Source organism: Epinephelus fuscoguttatus, linkage group LG5 (genome assembly GCF_011397635.1).
Source record: "Epinephelus fuscoguttatus linkage group LG5, E.fuscoguttatus.final_Chr_v1".
NCBI classification, from domain to species: domain Eukaryota; kingdom Metazoa; phylum Chordata; class Actinopteri; order Perciformes; family Serranidae; genus Epinephelus; species Epinephelus fuscoguttatus.
The window spans coordinates 7,572,912-7,587,453 of NC_064756.1; the positions used below are offsets into that span (position 1 = coordinate 7,572,912).

At 41.4% G+C, this 14,542-nt stretch overlaps 1 protein-coding gene across 1 annotated transcript in view; it reads right to left on the bottom strand.

Moving 5' to 3' along the window:
• LOC125888249 (calsyntenin-2-like) overlaps positions 1 to 14,542 on the bottom strand; it is a 377,475-nt gene that overhangs the window by 66,056 nt on the left and 296,877 nt on the right. Inside the window, exon 9 of the mRNA XM_049575486.1 lies at positions 645 to 807. Coding sequence (XP_049431443.1) covers positions 645 to 807 — 163 coding nt within the window. The remainder of the gene's footprint in view (positions 1 to 644; positions 808 to 14,542) is intronic.

Sequence of the window (14,542 nt, forward strand, 5' to 3'; positions counted from 1 at the left end):
AAAAAAACGCTGAAATAGTCTCTGAACTCCTTTTACTATTCAAGGCCCTTTTAATCCTACTAAAGGCTTGCAGTGTCAAACGAAAGTACTGGGAGGGGAGGAGGAAGACGAGGAGGAGGAGGGGTTCACTGCCACAGATGAAAGCGACACAAGATGACCTGCTCCTGCTCCGGCACAAAAAGATATCTTGACTCTTTATCTGAGGCTAAGCATCGCTGAGCAGTCTCATTTGGGCTATCAAATCAACGGTAAGCTGTACTGTGTGAAAAAGTGCCCTTTCTTCTCCTCTTGTGCAATTAGTGGCAGCTATCAGTTTAGAGGACAGTTTAATTGTGTGCCTTCATTCACGCTGGTTCAATCATTTGTCAACGGCAGACTAAATGTTCTTCTTAATAACATTGTTCATTCAAGGCCAAAGAACATGTTCCACACTCAGTGAATAATAGTACTTCAGAAAAAACATTATTCATATTGTTGAACTTGGTCACATGGACGCTATATTCATCAGCAGAATGCCCAGTATACCTCATCTTTTACATTTAACTTTTATTTTAGTCACAGGCTTCCCCCTTTCATTATCACCACCTCATCATCATCATCATCATCATCATCATCATCATCGCCACTCAGCTGTGCCCACTTACCTTGCCAGCAGGCACCGACTGTGAGCTGCACGTCAATCTGTGAGGGGTGGATGGGCCAGTCGTCAGTCACCAGGTAGGGGTCATAGGTCACTCCGTCCACATAGAGCGTCACCACCGGGAACTCTACGTTGATGACGTAGTAGTGCCACTCCTTGTCACAGATCTGTCAGAGAGAGAAAAAGAGAAAAGAAGAGTGTTGTTAATGGACATGTTTTTGGACCCAGAAAGTCATACATGTTCTAAATAATCATTTAAATATCATGCTGCACAGCTGAGGGTCGCGGGGGGGGCTGGAGCCTATCCCAGCTGACATCGGGCGAGAGGCAGGGTACACCCTGGACAGATCGCCAGACTATCGCAGGGCTGACACATAGAGACAGACAACCATTCACACTCACATTCACACCTACGGACAATTTAGAGTTACCAATTAACCTAGTCCCCAATCTGCATGTCTTTGGACTGTGGGAGGAAGCCGGAGTGCCCGGAGAGAACCCACGCTGACACGGGGAGAACATGCAAACTCCGCACAGAAGGGCTCCCACGCCCGGGATCGAACCGGCAACCCTCTTGCTGTGAGGCGAGAGTGCTAACCACCACACCACCGTGCCGCCCCCAGAAAGTCATACATGTTCTAAATAATCATTTAAATATCATGCTGCACAGCTGCCGTGGTTATCAACTTTCAAAGAAGTCGTGTGACACTTCAGGAATCTTTCTTGCTGAGAGTAAAATTGGAACATTGATACCACTCTGTACACTAAATATGAAGCTACAGCCTACTGAACAGGCCCGTCCCGCACGAGTCAGGGGCCACCTCGACTTTCCCCACAAAATGTCATTCACAATAACTTGTACTGACAAGGAGGAGACCCAAAAAGACCACAAAGAGATGCCCAGGAACTAACTACAGAAAGTGGGCAAAACAACCACAAAGAGACACAACACCAGTACAAGAAGACACACAACAGTCACAAGGAGGCAAACAATAAATACAAAGAGACACAAAATGACCAAAAATGACACAAAATTACATTTAAGAGACACACATTTACCCTAATAATACACAAACTTGCCTCAGAGAGACACAAAACAACCACAAAGAGACACAAAATGACCAAAAAAGACACAACACAACCATAAAAGTGACACAAATCAACCATAAAGAAACACAAAATAACAAACAAGAGACACAAAACTACCAATAAAGAGACACAAATTTACCCCAAAGAGACACATAACAAGCACAAGAAGACAAAAAATAAATACGAAGAGACACAAAATGACTGAAGAGACTCAAAATTGCCTCAATAACACATGAAATGGCCTCACAGAGACACAAACAACTACAAAGAGACATAGAACAACCACAAGAGACACAAAATAGCCGCACAAATTGACCAAAAAAGCACAACAATCTCAAAGAGACACAAAACAACCACATGGAGGCACAAAACGAAAACAGAGACACAAAATGAGACAAAATTGAAAAGAAAATTACCACAAAGAGACACAATTTTACCTCAAACAGACACAAAACTACCAGTAAAGAGACACACGTTTACGCCAAAGAGGCACATAACAAATGAAATGGCCTCACAGAGACACGAAACAACCACAAAGGGACACAAAATTGCCTCAAAGAGACACAAAACCACCACAAATTGTCCTGCTCCATATCTGTGCCCAAGGGCCCATTGTCTCATAATCCCCCTGTGGCTACAGCCAGCAGTTGGTTGGCTTAGTTTAGCATAAATACTGGGACAGGGAGAAACAGCTGGCCTGGCTCTGTCTAAAGGTGACAAAATTCATCTACCAGCACCTCTAATATCTTAAAATGCTCTTGTGATGTGGTGTCACTGCATCAAAAAAGAAACAAAAAGAAACAATCAATGTACTCCTAATGGAAGGACGTTAAAACAGCCTTTATGCCATTATCCTGCACAAAGAACAACTAAAAGGCTGACAACACTGAAAACCATTTTGGCCTCAGTCCTCCTGAGGGAATACAAAGCTCCTTGATCCAAAAAACAATCTACTGAACTGATGTCATTCTAATGTGGAGTGGAAACACTTACAGTGTGCTGGAGACAGCAGACTGATTGACACAAAATTAATCACTGATGGTGATGTAACTGGCCTTTTTTTTTTTTTTGGGTATATAGGGTTTTAAATAGGGGCGATGATGTGTGTGTCAAATTGGTAGACGTGTACAGATTATTCTCTGATGCAGCACCGTCCATTGTCCCCTTTGTTTTTAAATCCCGTAAGGAGAAACCCACAAAGTCTTTGTTGGGCATGTCTGTTTTTCCTCAGGTACATGACAGTGATTATTTTTACATCCATTCAGGTGAGAGAAAAATAAACAAAAAAGAAGCACACACACTCACGCACCAGCCCACACTTGGACAAATGGGAAAACACACACATTCACACTTGAACTCCACCAGTGGATTGATGTTTTTTTTCCATGGGCATGACCTCCTACTACTTTAGCTCTGCTATTCCTCTGTTAATCCTTCTCTTTTTATCATAGAAATGTGTTAAAGGTGTAGTTTTTTTTGGCAGAGCACTTGTAACAGTGATAGATGGTGGTTTTTATTATTTTAACTTTGAGTGCTACCCGGCAATCCTGCAAAGTGCCATTATTAAATCAAATGTCTTGTCCTCTTTACACTGCTGATGTGAATCTACATAATGTTGTCTCAGTTTAGAGGGATGTTTTTTTTCTGTCGCAGCTCCACCTTGTGATTTATTGCGAAACAACAGCAGTATCTTTTGCATTCATTCTTGGCTTGTGAAGTTTTAAAGCCGAATGCTCTCCCCTGTGCTTAGCACTCACTGGAATGCATTCGTACATTACCTGTTTAACCTCTTCTGAAAAATGCTTGACTGTGCCACTCTTCAGCATGCTTGACCATTTACCCTGCCTTACCGTGCATTTTAATTGACTGCACAAGCCCACTGGTGTCTGTCTGCGTGTCTCGGAGCATATCTGTCTCTCCTTCCTCTCTCTCTGCTTTAGGCTATGCTTCACCCCAGCGTTGCCAACACTCATCGGGCCGTACTTCACCTCTCACTCTCGGCTCTTCTGATACAACCTGGGACAGCCTTTGAACACTTAGCCTTGAGTAACCTGTTTCTCTAATGAAGAGCGCCGCGCAGCCTGCTTATTAACACCGTGCTAGCGCAGCAGATGGGAGCGCTAATCAATCCGGTCTATTTTCGCTGCTATTGAGGTGTGAGATACAACATCTGGCCTATTGGTGATCATTCCGCACAGCTGCTTAACACATATGCGGCATGTCGATGTGCTGAGTCAGTGCTCCGAATCAATGGGTGGATAATGTGATTGTGGGTTTGATGGTAGTGCAGATGTGAATAACACTGATGGGATTGACTTTGATTGGCTTGTTAGGTTGTTAGGACATACCTAAATACAGGGGAGCCATGCACCTGCAGTTCCTATGCATTGTGCACACAAGTTAGATATGATTTCAATGTGTCTCCAGGATACATTCATAATACATATTGCACTTGGCTTGTGCTCCTAATCCTAAACGTCGCCCTTGCATTATCACCGGGATCACGTATATTTTCTTTCTCAATCTCGTCACATCTCATTAATCATGTGCCAAGTGTAAAACATTCACATGCACACACACTAATCCCTCTGACATTTACACATGCAGACTATCTCCTCCCCATGCTCTGCTGCTTCTTCCCTGTTTTTCGCTGTTCAGTATTTCAAAGAGAGCTCGGGCCCATGTGGGATCTGACTGCCTAGTGGGTGACTTCCTCATACAGGCTTCAAAGGGGAGACAGCAAGGCGCTCTTGCCTGAGAGGAGTCTGCCTCTGCCGGGTTGGGATATCAGTTGGAGATCTCTCTCAGGGAGTAGAAGGAGGGAGAGAATTATGTAGCCACACATGTCAATACTACTTTGTAATGCAGAGGATGAGCCTGTGACTAGGGTAAGGCTGACGTGGGTGTTTGAAGAGCGAGGTGGATACCAGTTTTCTTGGTGTTAGGCTGCTGATAGCTAATATTAAGTTCAAACATAAATCTTGTGCCTTACCAGTTAAAAATGGTATGAAAATAATAAAAAGTAACTATAGAACTGAGTTATTATATCAAGGACACTTTTAGCCTGACCACTTGACAAGCCCCAAACAGAAGCAATGCATGATGACATGTACTGGCTCACATTTAGCATTGCATGCCTACAGAGTTACTGTCTAATTCTAATCAGCAATCCACATTCAGTGTTTTCTAAAGCATTTTCAGAGAGTTTTCGATGTCTGTCTCAGGGAGGAGATCTGCCTCTGTTTTGAATACACTGGTGGATACACTGTGGCTGATGCACAACACTGTCTCTTCAACACAGCAGTCAGTATAGGTGTGCATAGGGACTACCAAACAGGGGGGGACATGACCCCCTCTCAAGTAAAGCTGTCCTCCTCTAGAATAATTTGAGACACAATTAATGATTTTTGAACAATGCAGTAGTATTTATTGAAAGCACAATGTAAGTGGTGCTCATTATAAAAGCGCAATAATGTGCTATTTAAATCTTAAAAGATTTAGTACCCCCCTCCCATTCCTAGTAGTGGTATATCCCACACTCTTTCCAACGGACGGGGCTAGGCTGGACCCGGCTGCCCACATCGCGCATCGCGGGGTAAGATGTACACTCACACAGACACGTTACAACACATCCCATTTACTGTTACAACAAGCCCCAGGCCCAGGCTGATAATATAAACTGTCTGCAACATTTCTCCTGCATTGTTCAAAAGCCTACTCAGTTACAAGTGCTGCTAAGCTAAAAGCTAATGATTAAGCTCAGAGTTTAGTGATAGTCAGAGAGGACAGGAGAGAAAGAAGAGGGAGAGGACAGGACAAGAACAGTCAGTGGCGGAGCGGCTCGTAGCTAATGGGTACCTGTCTGTAGGCTCTCCACCTGTCAGTGAGACAAACATGTAAGACGTGCAGTTTAACGGACGAGGAGCAGTCATTACACGCGACTGTTACGCACAGTTGTGATGGAGTGGCTCATACCTAATGGGTACCTGTTTGTAGGCTCTCCAACTGTCAGTGAGACAAACATGAAAGACGTGCAGTTTAACCGAGGAGTAGCGGTCATTACACGCGACTATTACGCACAGTTGTGAGGTGCGCAGCGGCAGATCTCACAGCACACTGTTTATAAACCAGTTTACCAGTTTAATTGCAAGAAATGTTTAGTTGTTAAGCCATTTCTCATAAGTATAGACATTCACTGTATATCCACTTTTCTACATGTGGCTGCTGCTGGCTTGAGTCTTGACTCTCTCGTTATCAATAACTTGCAATGCTGAGATAAATGTTTAAAGTCCAAAAAAAGTAATTTATTACAAACAGGTCAATAAAACAGGTTTCAAAATTCAAAATACCCTGTAAACAAATGAAATATTCAGTATTACACATTTTCTTTGGTTACTTTTCTTTCAAACATTTTTTAAAGTTATGATCTCACTGCCGGTAAAAAAACAAAACAAAAACAAAACGGTTTGCTCCTGCAGCCAGCCAGAGACGAGGGATCCATTCCACACACCTGAGCCAGAGAAAAAAGAGGGAGAGAAGGAGAGAGATCGAGTTTCTCTCTTTGATGAATGAAGCCTTATTGTTTTGCTGCTATTAAACAATGAGAGACATGTTTTCTCCCTTTACTTAATAGCATGAATATTCACACTACTGCGCACGGGGAGACAGAGACCTGCTCTGCTCCAGACACACTCAGCATCTTGGACAGCACGGTGCACCTGACTGTTGTTGTTGTGTACATGTTAATTTGATTTCAATCATTTTGTTTTAAATCTGGACATGTGCAGGTGGACTCAGCCAAAGCTGAGAAAGGTCCTATGCCTGCCTGTTGGAGAGATAGAGAGAAGATGTCAAATTGCGGTATAAGATGCTGTATAAAAGACAGGCTACAGGCTTGTCCCCCCTGGAATAATTCCAGCTGGACACGAATGAACGTTAAAACAACGAAAGTCTGAGTAAGGTGGGTAGTACTGGCGGTGGATGGGTCCAACAAACACTGTCTTTAACCTGGGAGAGCGGTGTTCGCATTCCATAAGATTCTAAAGCCAAACCCTGTTTTTTTGTTCCTAAACCCAACCACATGGTTTTGTTGCCTAAATTTAATCACGTGCATTTGTTGCTGGAGGAAAAAAAAAGTCAATTTGCGTTGTTGTACTGACGTAGTGTGTTTATTTTGAACGAGACTGTATGTTAATGGTAAATTTCCTGTGAACACAGAATCGATTTTGAAAGAAGACAATTCATTTAACAGGCAGAACTTGACACGGTGTCCCAAAACATCAACAACCAACGCACCCACAGTACCTTGCACATTGTATCAGGACCTGGAAGATCCATGACGTCAATACCTGATGGTGTTTGAGTGAGAATGTGTTGTATGTGTCAGTACTGAGGGGAGGGTGGGGTGGGGGGGGGGGGGTGGGGGGGGGTGTTACAAAATGTTGATATTTGGCATCCTGGTAATGAGAACGAGTTGATTTCTGACATCATTTCTACAGAGACTGTGGAATCCTGAAAACATTCTTATCTTGTTTGCACAAAACAAAAAGGGTTGCATGTGCAAGATACAGATCTTGTGCACACAAGATAATATGTAGTGCCCACAAGTTAAAAAACAATTAGTAGCCAAATTTCAACCAGCAGCTGGTTCCCCCAAAATCCAAAGATTACAAATAACTTCACTCAGACAATTCAATAATAGTCAGGTGGATATAAATAGTTAACTTCCAGACCACAATGAAATTTAGTGCAGTTGATGGAGTGGGCACAAAAGTTCGGCATGTTGTCAGAAAAATGATTAGATCTTGAGAGAACAGGTGCACTGCTATGCATGGGAAGACGCCAGCTGGACACAGATGGAAAAACTTTGTTGTGTGTGAGTTTAATGGGGGTGTGTGTAGGGGTGGAATCAGTGTCCATTACAAAACCTCAGAACTGGAAATAACTCAAACAACCATCCACTTTGGCACGAGCTCAAAGCTCTACCCTGCTGAAAAAGTCACTGCGAGTGTGTGTACATGTGTATACGGGGGTGTGCTTTGTTCGAGATAGAGCAAGACAGCGATTCCACAAGGATACACCACTTGTAATAACACCTACCCACAAACAGTCATGCATACATGAATGCACAGACATCAATCCAGAACCATTAAGTGTCAACTTCAGAAACTTCAAAGCTCCAAAGTTAAAGTTTGGGAGAGCAGCTCTGGCTTGCCTTGCTTATGAAAGCAAAGCAAAAAGTTTTCTATTCCCCAAACCCTCCACTTTCCTGTGTCTCTGCCTGATGCAAATTGACAGACGGAAGGAATGAATGAAATAAATAACCACACAAACAAAGGAGAGGGAGGACGTGAAACAACCAGAGGACAAAGAAAAGAAAGTGAAGGAGCGAGTGAGAGAGGCAGAGAACGGAAACATCACACATCAAAGATCCTTCATCATCTCTTGGGGCAGTCGATGGCGAGAAGAAAACAAAATTGCTATCTGCCTCCCTCCATCTCACTCTCCTTTTCTCTCTGCAGTTTATTTGGTCCCTTTTTCTTCTTCTCCTGTCTCTCCATTAGAACCTGACTGTGGGAGTCGTTGCCTCAAGTCCTTTGGAGTTGAAAGTCTTTAAGAGATCTGTCACCCAATCCAACCTTCTAACTTCAAACAAGAGATGGAGGAACGAGATAGGGAAGGTAGAAGAATGAGGAGAGATGAGGTGATCTGAGATCGTAAGGTGGCAGGGCAGAGGGATGATAGCGAGGGAGGGTGGAGATGAAAGGAGGAGAGAGAGGAAGAGAGGCGGTGGAGGAAAACAAAGGATCGAAGAAAAGACTTTAAGAAGAAAGTGTAGCCTCACGGAGCCAATAGCAAGGCTGTAGATTGTTAGTGTTTATTCACATCACAACAGGGTGGAAAGCACGCAGCCCGACTGTGTCCCATTGTACCAAGATGGACATCATAAAGGTCATTGGGGAATCAGTTCAATATCTAAACTACATCCAGGTGATACGACTATAAAATAACCTTTTTGATAAATTCATTATTAGATTGTATCGGTGGTGTGCCCATCAAACTGGTAAATCATGTATGAGAAAGATCAGACAAAGACATCAAACGTGCCGTTCCCATAAACATGAGGTTATTCTCAGCTTGGGGTGTGGACGTGGGGAACAGGACTGAGGAGACAGAGGGGGAGCTGGAAGAAAGGTAAGGAGAGGTAAAAGAGGTGGAGGGAGTTGAGGGAGAGGAGGAGGGCCTATAGGGCCTGCTGGAGGAAGGATCCACAACAGAGATTGATGAGCATTGGAAGCAAGGTGACTTTAAGGAGGGGTGGGGAGGAGTCAGGGAAGGAATGAGAAAGTTACGGTAGAGTCAAAGTGAAAGTAGAAGTGTAAACTGAAGGGATTGGATTGGCTGGGGGGGATTGGATGAAAGGGTACCGAAAGAACCTGGAAATAATGACATTATGTTTTGTATCATCATCAGGTCAAATGTGTTTGTTAGGAGCATCAGTGCAATGATAATATCCCATCTGTGTGTCAAAGCAATAACTCTATATAAAAAATATTATGAAATGTAGCAGCTCTGTGGTTAGCTGCCACTTCAGAGAAATGATGTCATGGTAGGATTGTGTGTAGTGACTTTTTTCATGGTGCTCTACTTTCATTGCCCCCCAAAAGTTATGAATAATAGGAAGTACAGATACTCTTGCCATTGTCCTTGACTAAGGCTCTGGCCTTGAATGAGATTTAAATCACTCTGAGATGATCAATGATGTGGTTTATAAAAAGATGCAGTCTAAACATGATGTGCTATATTATCATCCTGAGCTGCACACTCTTTTCAGTGTTACCAACACAATGTGCAAAGGTTTAAAGACAAGCAACACACCTGTAACTTGCTTAAATCTGATAACTGATCATTTCAAAACCCTTAACTCTACTCTAAACAAATAGTTTTTTGAAATACTCTTATTTGTTTTCTGAGAAGATACCACTCTCATATCTGCCCATTAAACATAAGGCTGCAGCCAGTCAGCTAAGTTTAGCATAAAGACAGGAAACATGGGGAACATGCAGCCTGGCTCCGTCCATAGATGTTAAGATGTATACCAACACCTCTAATTAGCACACTAATTAACAAGTTATGTCTTGTTTGTTTGACCTTTTGAACCTTTTGAGGTTTGATACTTTTTGCAAAATGTGATGTGGGTTTCTCCAAGACACTCTATTACAACACATTCACATCTGACAGCTAGTGCTGGCCGCCTTAAAAACTTCTCTTCAATGCACTACCAGTCATCATGTATAAGTTTACATTATTTAAGATGAAATATTCATTTTATGCATTGATTAGGCATCCCAATTACAGGTCATCACAAACTGCAAGAACACAGTTCAAGGGTTCAAGAGGTTTAATAGCAGAGCTTGGCAACGCCTCAAAAAGAGTTTGGTCTATGATATTGCACCAGTGCCCATAACAACAACTGGCATCAAAGTGATGTACATGGATGAAGAGAAGGTGTTTGATACAGTGTTATAGAAATGTCCCTGACCAATGACCAGTGACAGTAGCAGAGGTCCCAATTACCTTCACAGCCTTGTGCTGCATTAATGTGATGTCAGAGTAATATGAAGAATTAACTCCAGATTCATATTTCATGGCTCACCTAATCCATTTCCTTTGTTCTGTTATGTAAATGCTTTGAGCAGTATAATACAGCACACCTTTGTAGCATCCATGGTGTTTCCACATTACAACTTAAAGCTCATGAACACCACAAAGTCGGTAGAACAACCATTCGAGGCGTATGGAGCATGTGAATACACTTTAGGCACTGTAGGCACCATAGGCACGGGGTTGTTAGGGTTGGGGGCTGTTCATTTAGTGCCTTTGCTGCACTACGTTACCACACATTACAGATTCATGAGAACTCAGGTGTTCGACAGACTGACTGGTTCATACTTTACGTACACTAAGAAGAGTAATTCAAAAAGATTTGTTTGGTTATTTAACCCATCACTAAAGAGTCCTACTCACTTGGAGACACGTAATCTTTTGTTTCCATTGTGCTCTTGCATCGATCGTTTCTCTCCTGACTAGTCCTATAGAATGGTATGTCTCTTATAACAGGTTGCTTGTGAATGCGTGGACTTCTGACATTGAAGAGTGAAGCTACAGTCCTGCGATGCCATATTGGCCGGAGCCAGCTGCCAAATACCCCGCAAGACTGAGATAAGGACAACTGATTGTTTTTAAGAATATTTTTATGTGTGCCTTTTGTATTTTTTCATGACGACATTGCATGGTTTTTCAGTAAATAGTATTTTAGTCTTTTAATTCATTGTTTTTTTTAGGATCTTAACACCACTAGTGTGTTTTAATAACTGTAACTATTTAAGTTTTTGTAATAATTCATTCTTTTTAACTTAAGCTTGACTCCTTGGTTATCTGAGTGCTGCACTACTCAGTTTTGGTATACCCTACCCCAACTTACATATGACCATGGTCATACAAGACCAAGTAAGGCTGCAGCAGAAAACAAGGAAAAAGCAGGGCATTAACCCATCAGAAATAAACTAAAGTGCCTTATATGAATGTATTATTGTACCACTTATCATTGAAAGACACTCCATAGGTTAATGTGCATCTAAAATCAGTTATAGGCCTGACGTTACAAATTGTTGTCTAACAGCTCAATGATTATCACTATCATTGAAGCTAAGGCTCTCAACCAGTATACGTTTGTCTAGCCTCAGAAATACTTAGCCTCAACATTCATTAACAAAAGTGCTGTTTGCTAACGCATAATTGCCATGAATCATCATCAGCTCGGTGTCAACACGGAAACCATTATCATGTCAATTGTTGTAAGCATCCAAAATTGGGTGTCTGAAAGCCTATAATTACAAAAATAGAAGTAACAATTAAAAGGAAGTGATAGTGGAGGAGCAGTGGATGTGTGTGTGTATCGTTCTGTGTACAGGATGTACTGTATTCATGTCTATGTGAGTGTGTGGGAGAAGTACTTGAAGGTGACTATGAATTACCGGCTGGCAAAAGTGACTAATTAGAGTAGCAATTATCCAGCCGCTCCCGGCAGAGACTGGGAGTCAACAGCCAAATGACCTCTCCACAAGCTCATAATGGGCCACATGCACGCACACACACAGACACATGTACACACACTCATAAACACACACTCAAACACACACTAACATCCACAGGGTTTTTAGGCTGCATGGTCATTTTAGTGAGACTGATCACATTGACTTTCTCACCCTGTTGGGTTTATATAGAGCAACAGAATGGTTAGAGTGGAGAAAAATACTGTGTAATATTACAAATTTGGGGGCGTCCCGGTGGTTCAGTGGTCTCAGGTGCATACAGTACCATGTAATGTAATGTCCTTGGTTTGAAACGAGCCCTGGTTGATTATACAGGTTGCCTTCCTCCCTGTCTAATTTAGACCGTCTTTAAATAAGTGGTTTGGTTTAGTTTTCTTCATCTACAAAGATCCATTGTTTCCTTTTCGTTGGGAACAATTTAGGGTTTATTATTACAAATGAAGAGTTGTAAATACGAAACCTCATGAACAAACAGGTGACTATTCCATTGGACCTTTTTGGCGACCTACTTCTCTTGTATCATTAGTTCATTCTGGGGCGTGACAGCAAGTCACACAGCACCTATCGACCCTCATGAGGCCCGTTTCCACCGCAGGAACTTCAGGTGAATTTTATGGGGCCGGGGCCGTTGGTGTGTGTCTCCACCGCAGGAACCACCCCCGAAGGACAGAGTTCCGGAACTTTTACGGGGGCTAAACAAGTCCCTGCCTGGGAGTAGGTACTCAGAACCATAGACATATATACATAGACGCCAGATTGACTGCCGCTGCCTATTGGAGCCGACGTCCTCGCCGGCCGCCATCTTGGATGGGTCTTGCTTCGCCTCCACAGTGCATTCACTTCTACTGAGGAAGGAGCTGTATGCACAAGTAAAATAGAATAACTCACTGAATTTTCAACTGATTTTCACACGGTTTGGTTTGTTACAAATGGCACACATGTAGTTATGATACAGGATTTCATGCTTTAATACTTTCTGCAGATAGCAACAGCATGTTATTTAGGTCACAACACAGTTATTTTATTCACCTCAACCCCAGAGTGGGATATATATATATATATATATATATATATATATATATATATATATGTATACACACACACACACACACACACACACATATATATATATATATATATATTTATATATATACACACACACACACACACACACATATATATATATATATATATATATATATACACAGTATTTATATACTGTATAAACATACTGTATAAACACCATATACACAATACAAAACACAGTATAGCATATTATGTACAGCATAATATGTAGATCTGAGGTTTGCTCAAACTGTCAGCTCCTTTAAATCAGGGCTAAAAACACTATTGTTTACTGAAGCGTACTCTTAGATTAAATACTTACCTGCTGTATTCTACTGCCCGCATTTTTAACTACACACTGCTGATTTATGCCTTTTATTATTCTATTTCTTTTCTTATCCTGACGGTTCAATGTATTGAGCCTGTTTTTATTTTATGTTACTGTATTTTATTATTATCACTATCATTCTCAATTTCTATTTCCCTTTTCAATCGGCTGTTTTTATTGTTTTAAATTGTGTCTTGTTGCTTTTAATGTCTCTGTAAAGCACTTTGAATTACCTTGTGTTGAATTGTGCTATACAAATAAACTTGCCTTGCCTTGCCTCGCCTTGCCTAGCACACCTTTGTGCACATATTCACTTTTCCACCAGCTGTGCTGCAAATATCCCCTGCTGCTCATCCTTCTGTATCTTTTTTCAAATTATCTTGACCACAGTCCCATTTTCATAGTTATAATACCAATACCAAAATTAATTTCAGTGTTTGTGTAAATACTGAAAATGTTTTTTACTACTTTTGAGGGATCACAGCAGTCAGTGTAATAAGAATAACTTTACTAATCCCCGAAAAGAAAATTTCAAAGAAGTCTGTAAGATCATCTATTTAACAAAGAATTATTAAGTCTGATGGCTGTGGGTATAAAAGAGAGTGTGTGTGAGAAATAAACTCAATCAACAATAGAGCTTTTTCTTTATTAAAATATATGAATAAATTTATTAATATGCTATACTATGTTTTGTATTGTGTATATTGTGTTAAAACAGTATATATATGTGTGTGTATATCTATATCTATATCTATATATATATATATATATATATATATATATATATCCCACTCTGGGGTTGAGGTGAATAAAATAACTGTGTTGTGACCTAAATAATAATAATAATAAATAATAATAAGTATTAAAGCATGAAATCCCGCATTTTTAATGTACGAAAGCATCCTGTATCATAACTACATGTGTGCTGTTTGTAACAAACTAAACTGCGTGAAAATCAGTTGAAAATTCAGCGAGTTATTCTATTTTACTTGTGCATACAGCTCCTTCCTCAATAGAAATGAATGCACTGTGGAGGTGAAGCGAGACCCATCCAAGATGGCGGCCGGCGAGGACGCGCTCAGGCCGTCGATGCGGCGTCTATGTATATATGTCTATGCTCAGAACGGCCCCGAAAAACTCCCGGCTGGGGCTTGGGGATTACTTGGTGCTGATTGGATATACTCAAGGAGGGATGTGATGTCAACAGAAAGCAACAAAATAGCCAGCATTTTTAAAACTCAGCAGACGAGGGTTAGCTTGTTCATATAGCTTCCTCCGCCATGTAAAAAAAAACCTCACTAAATG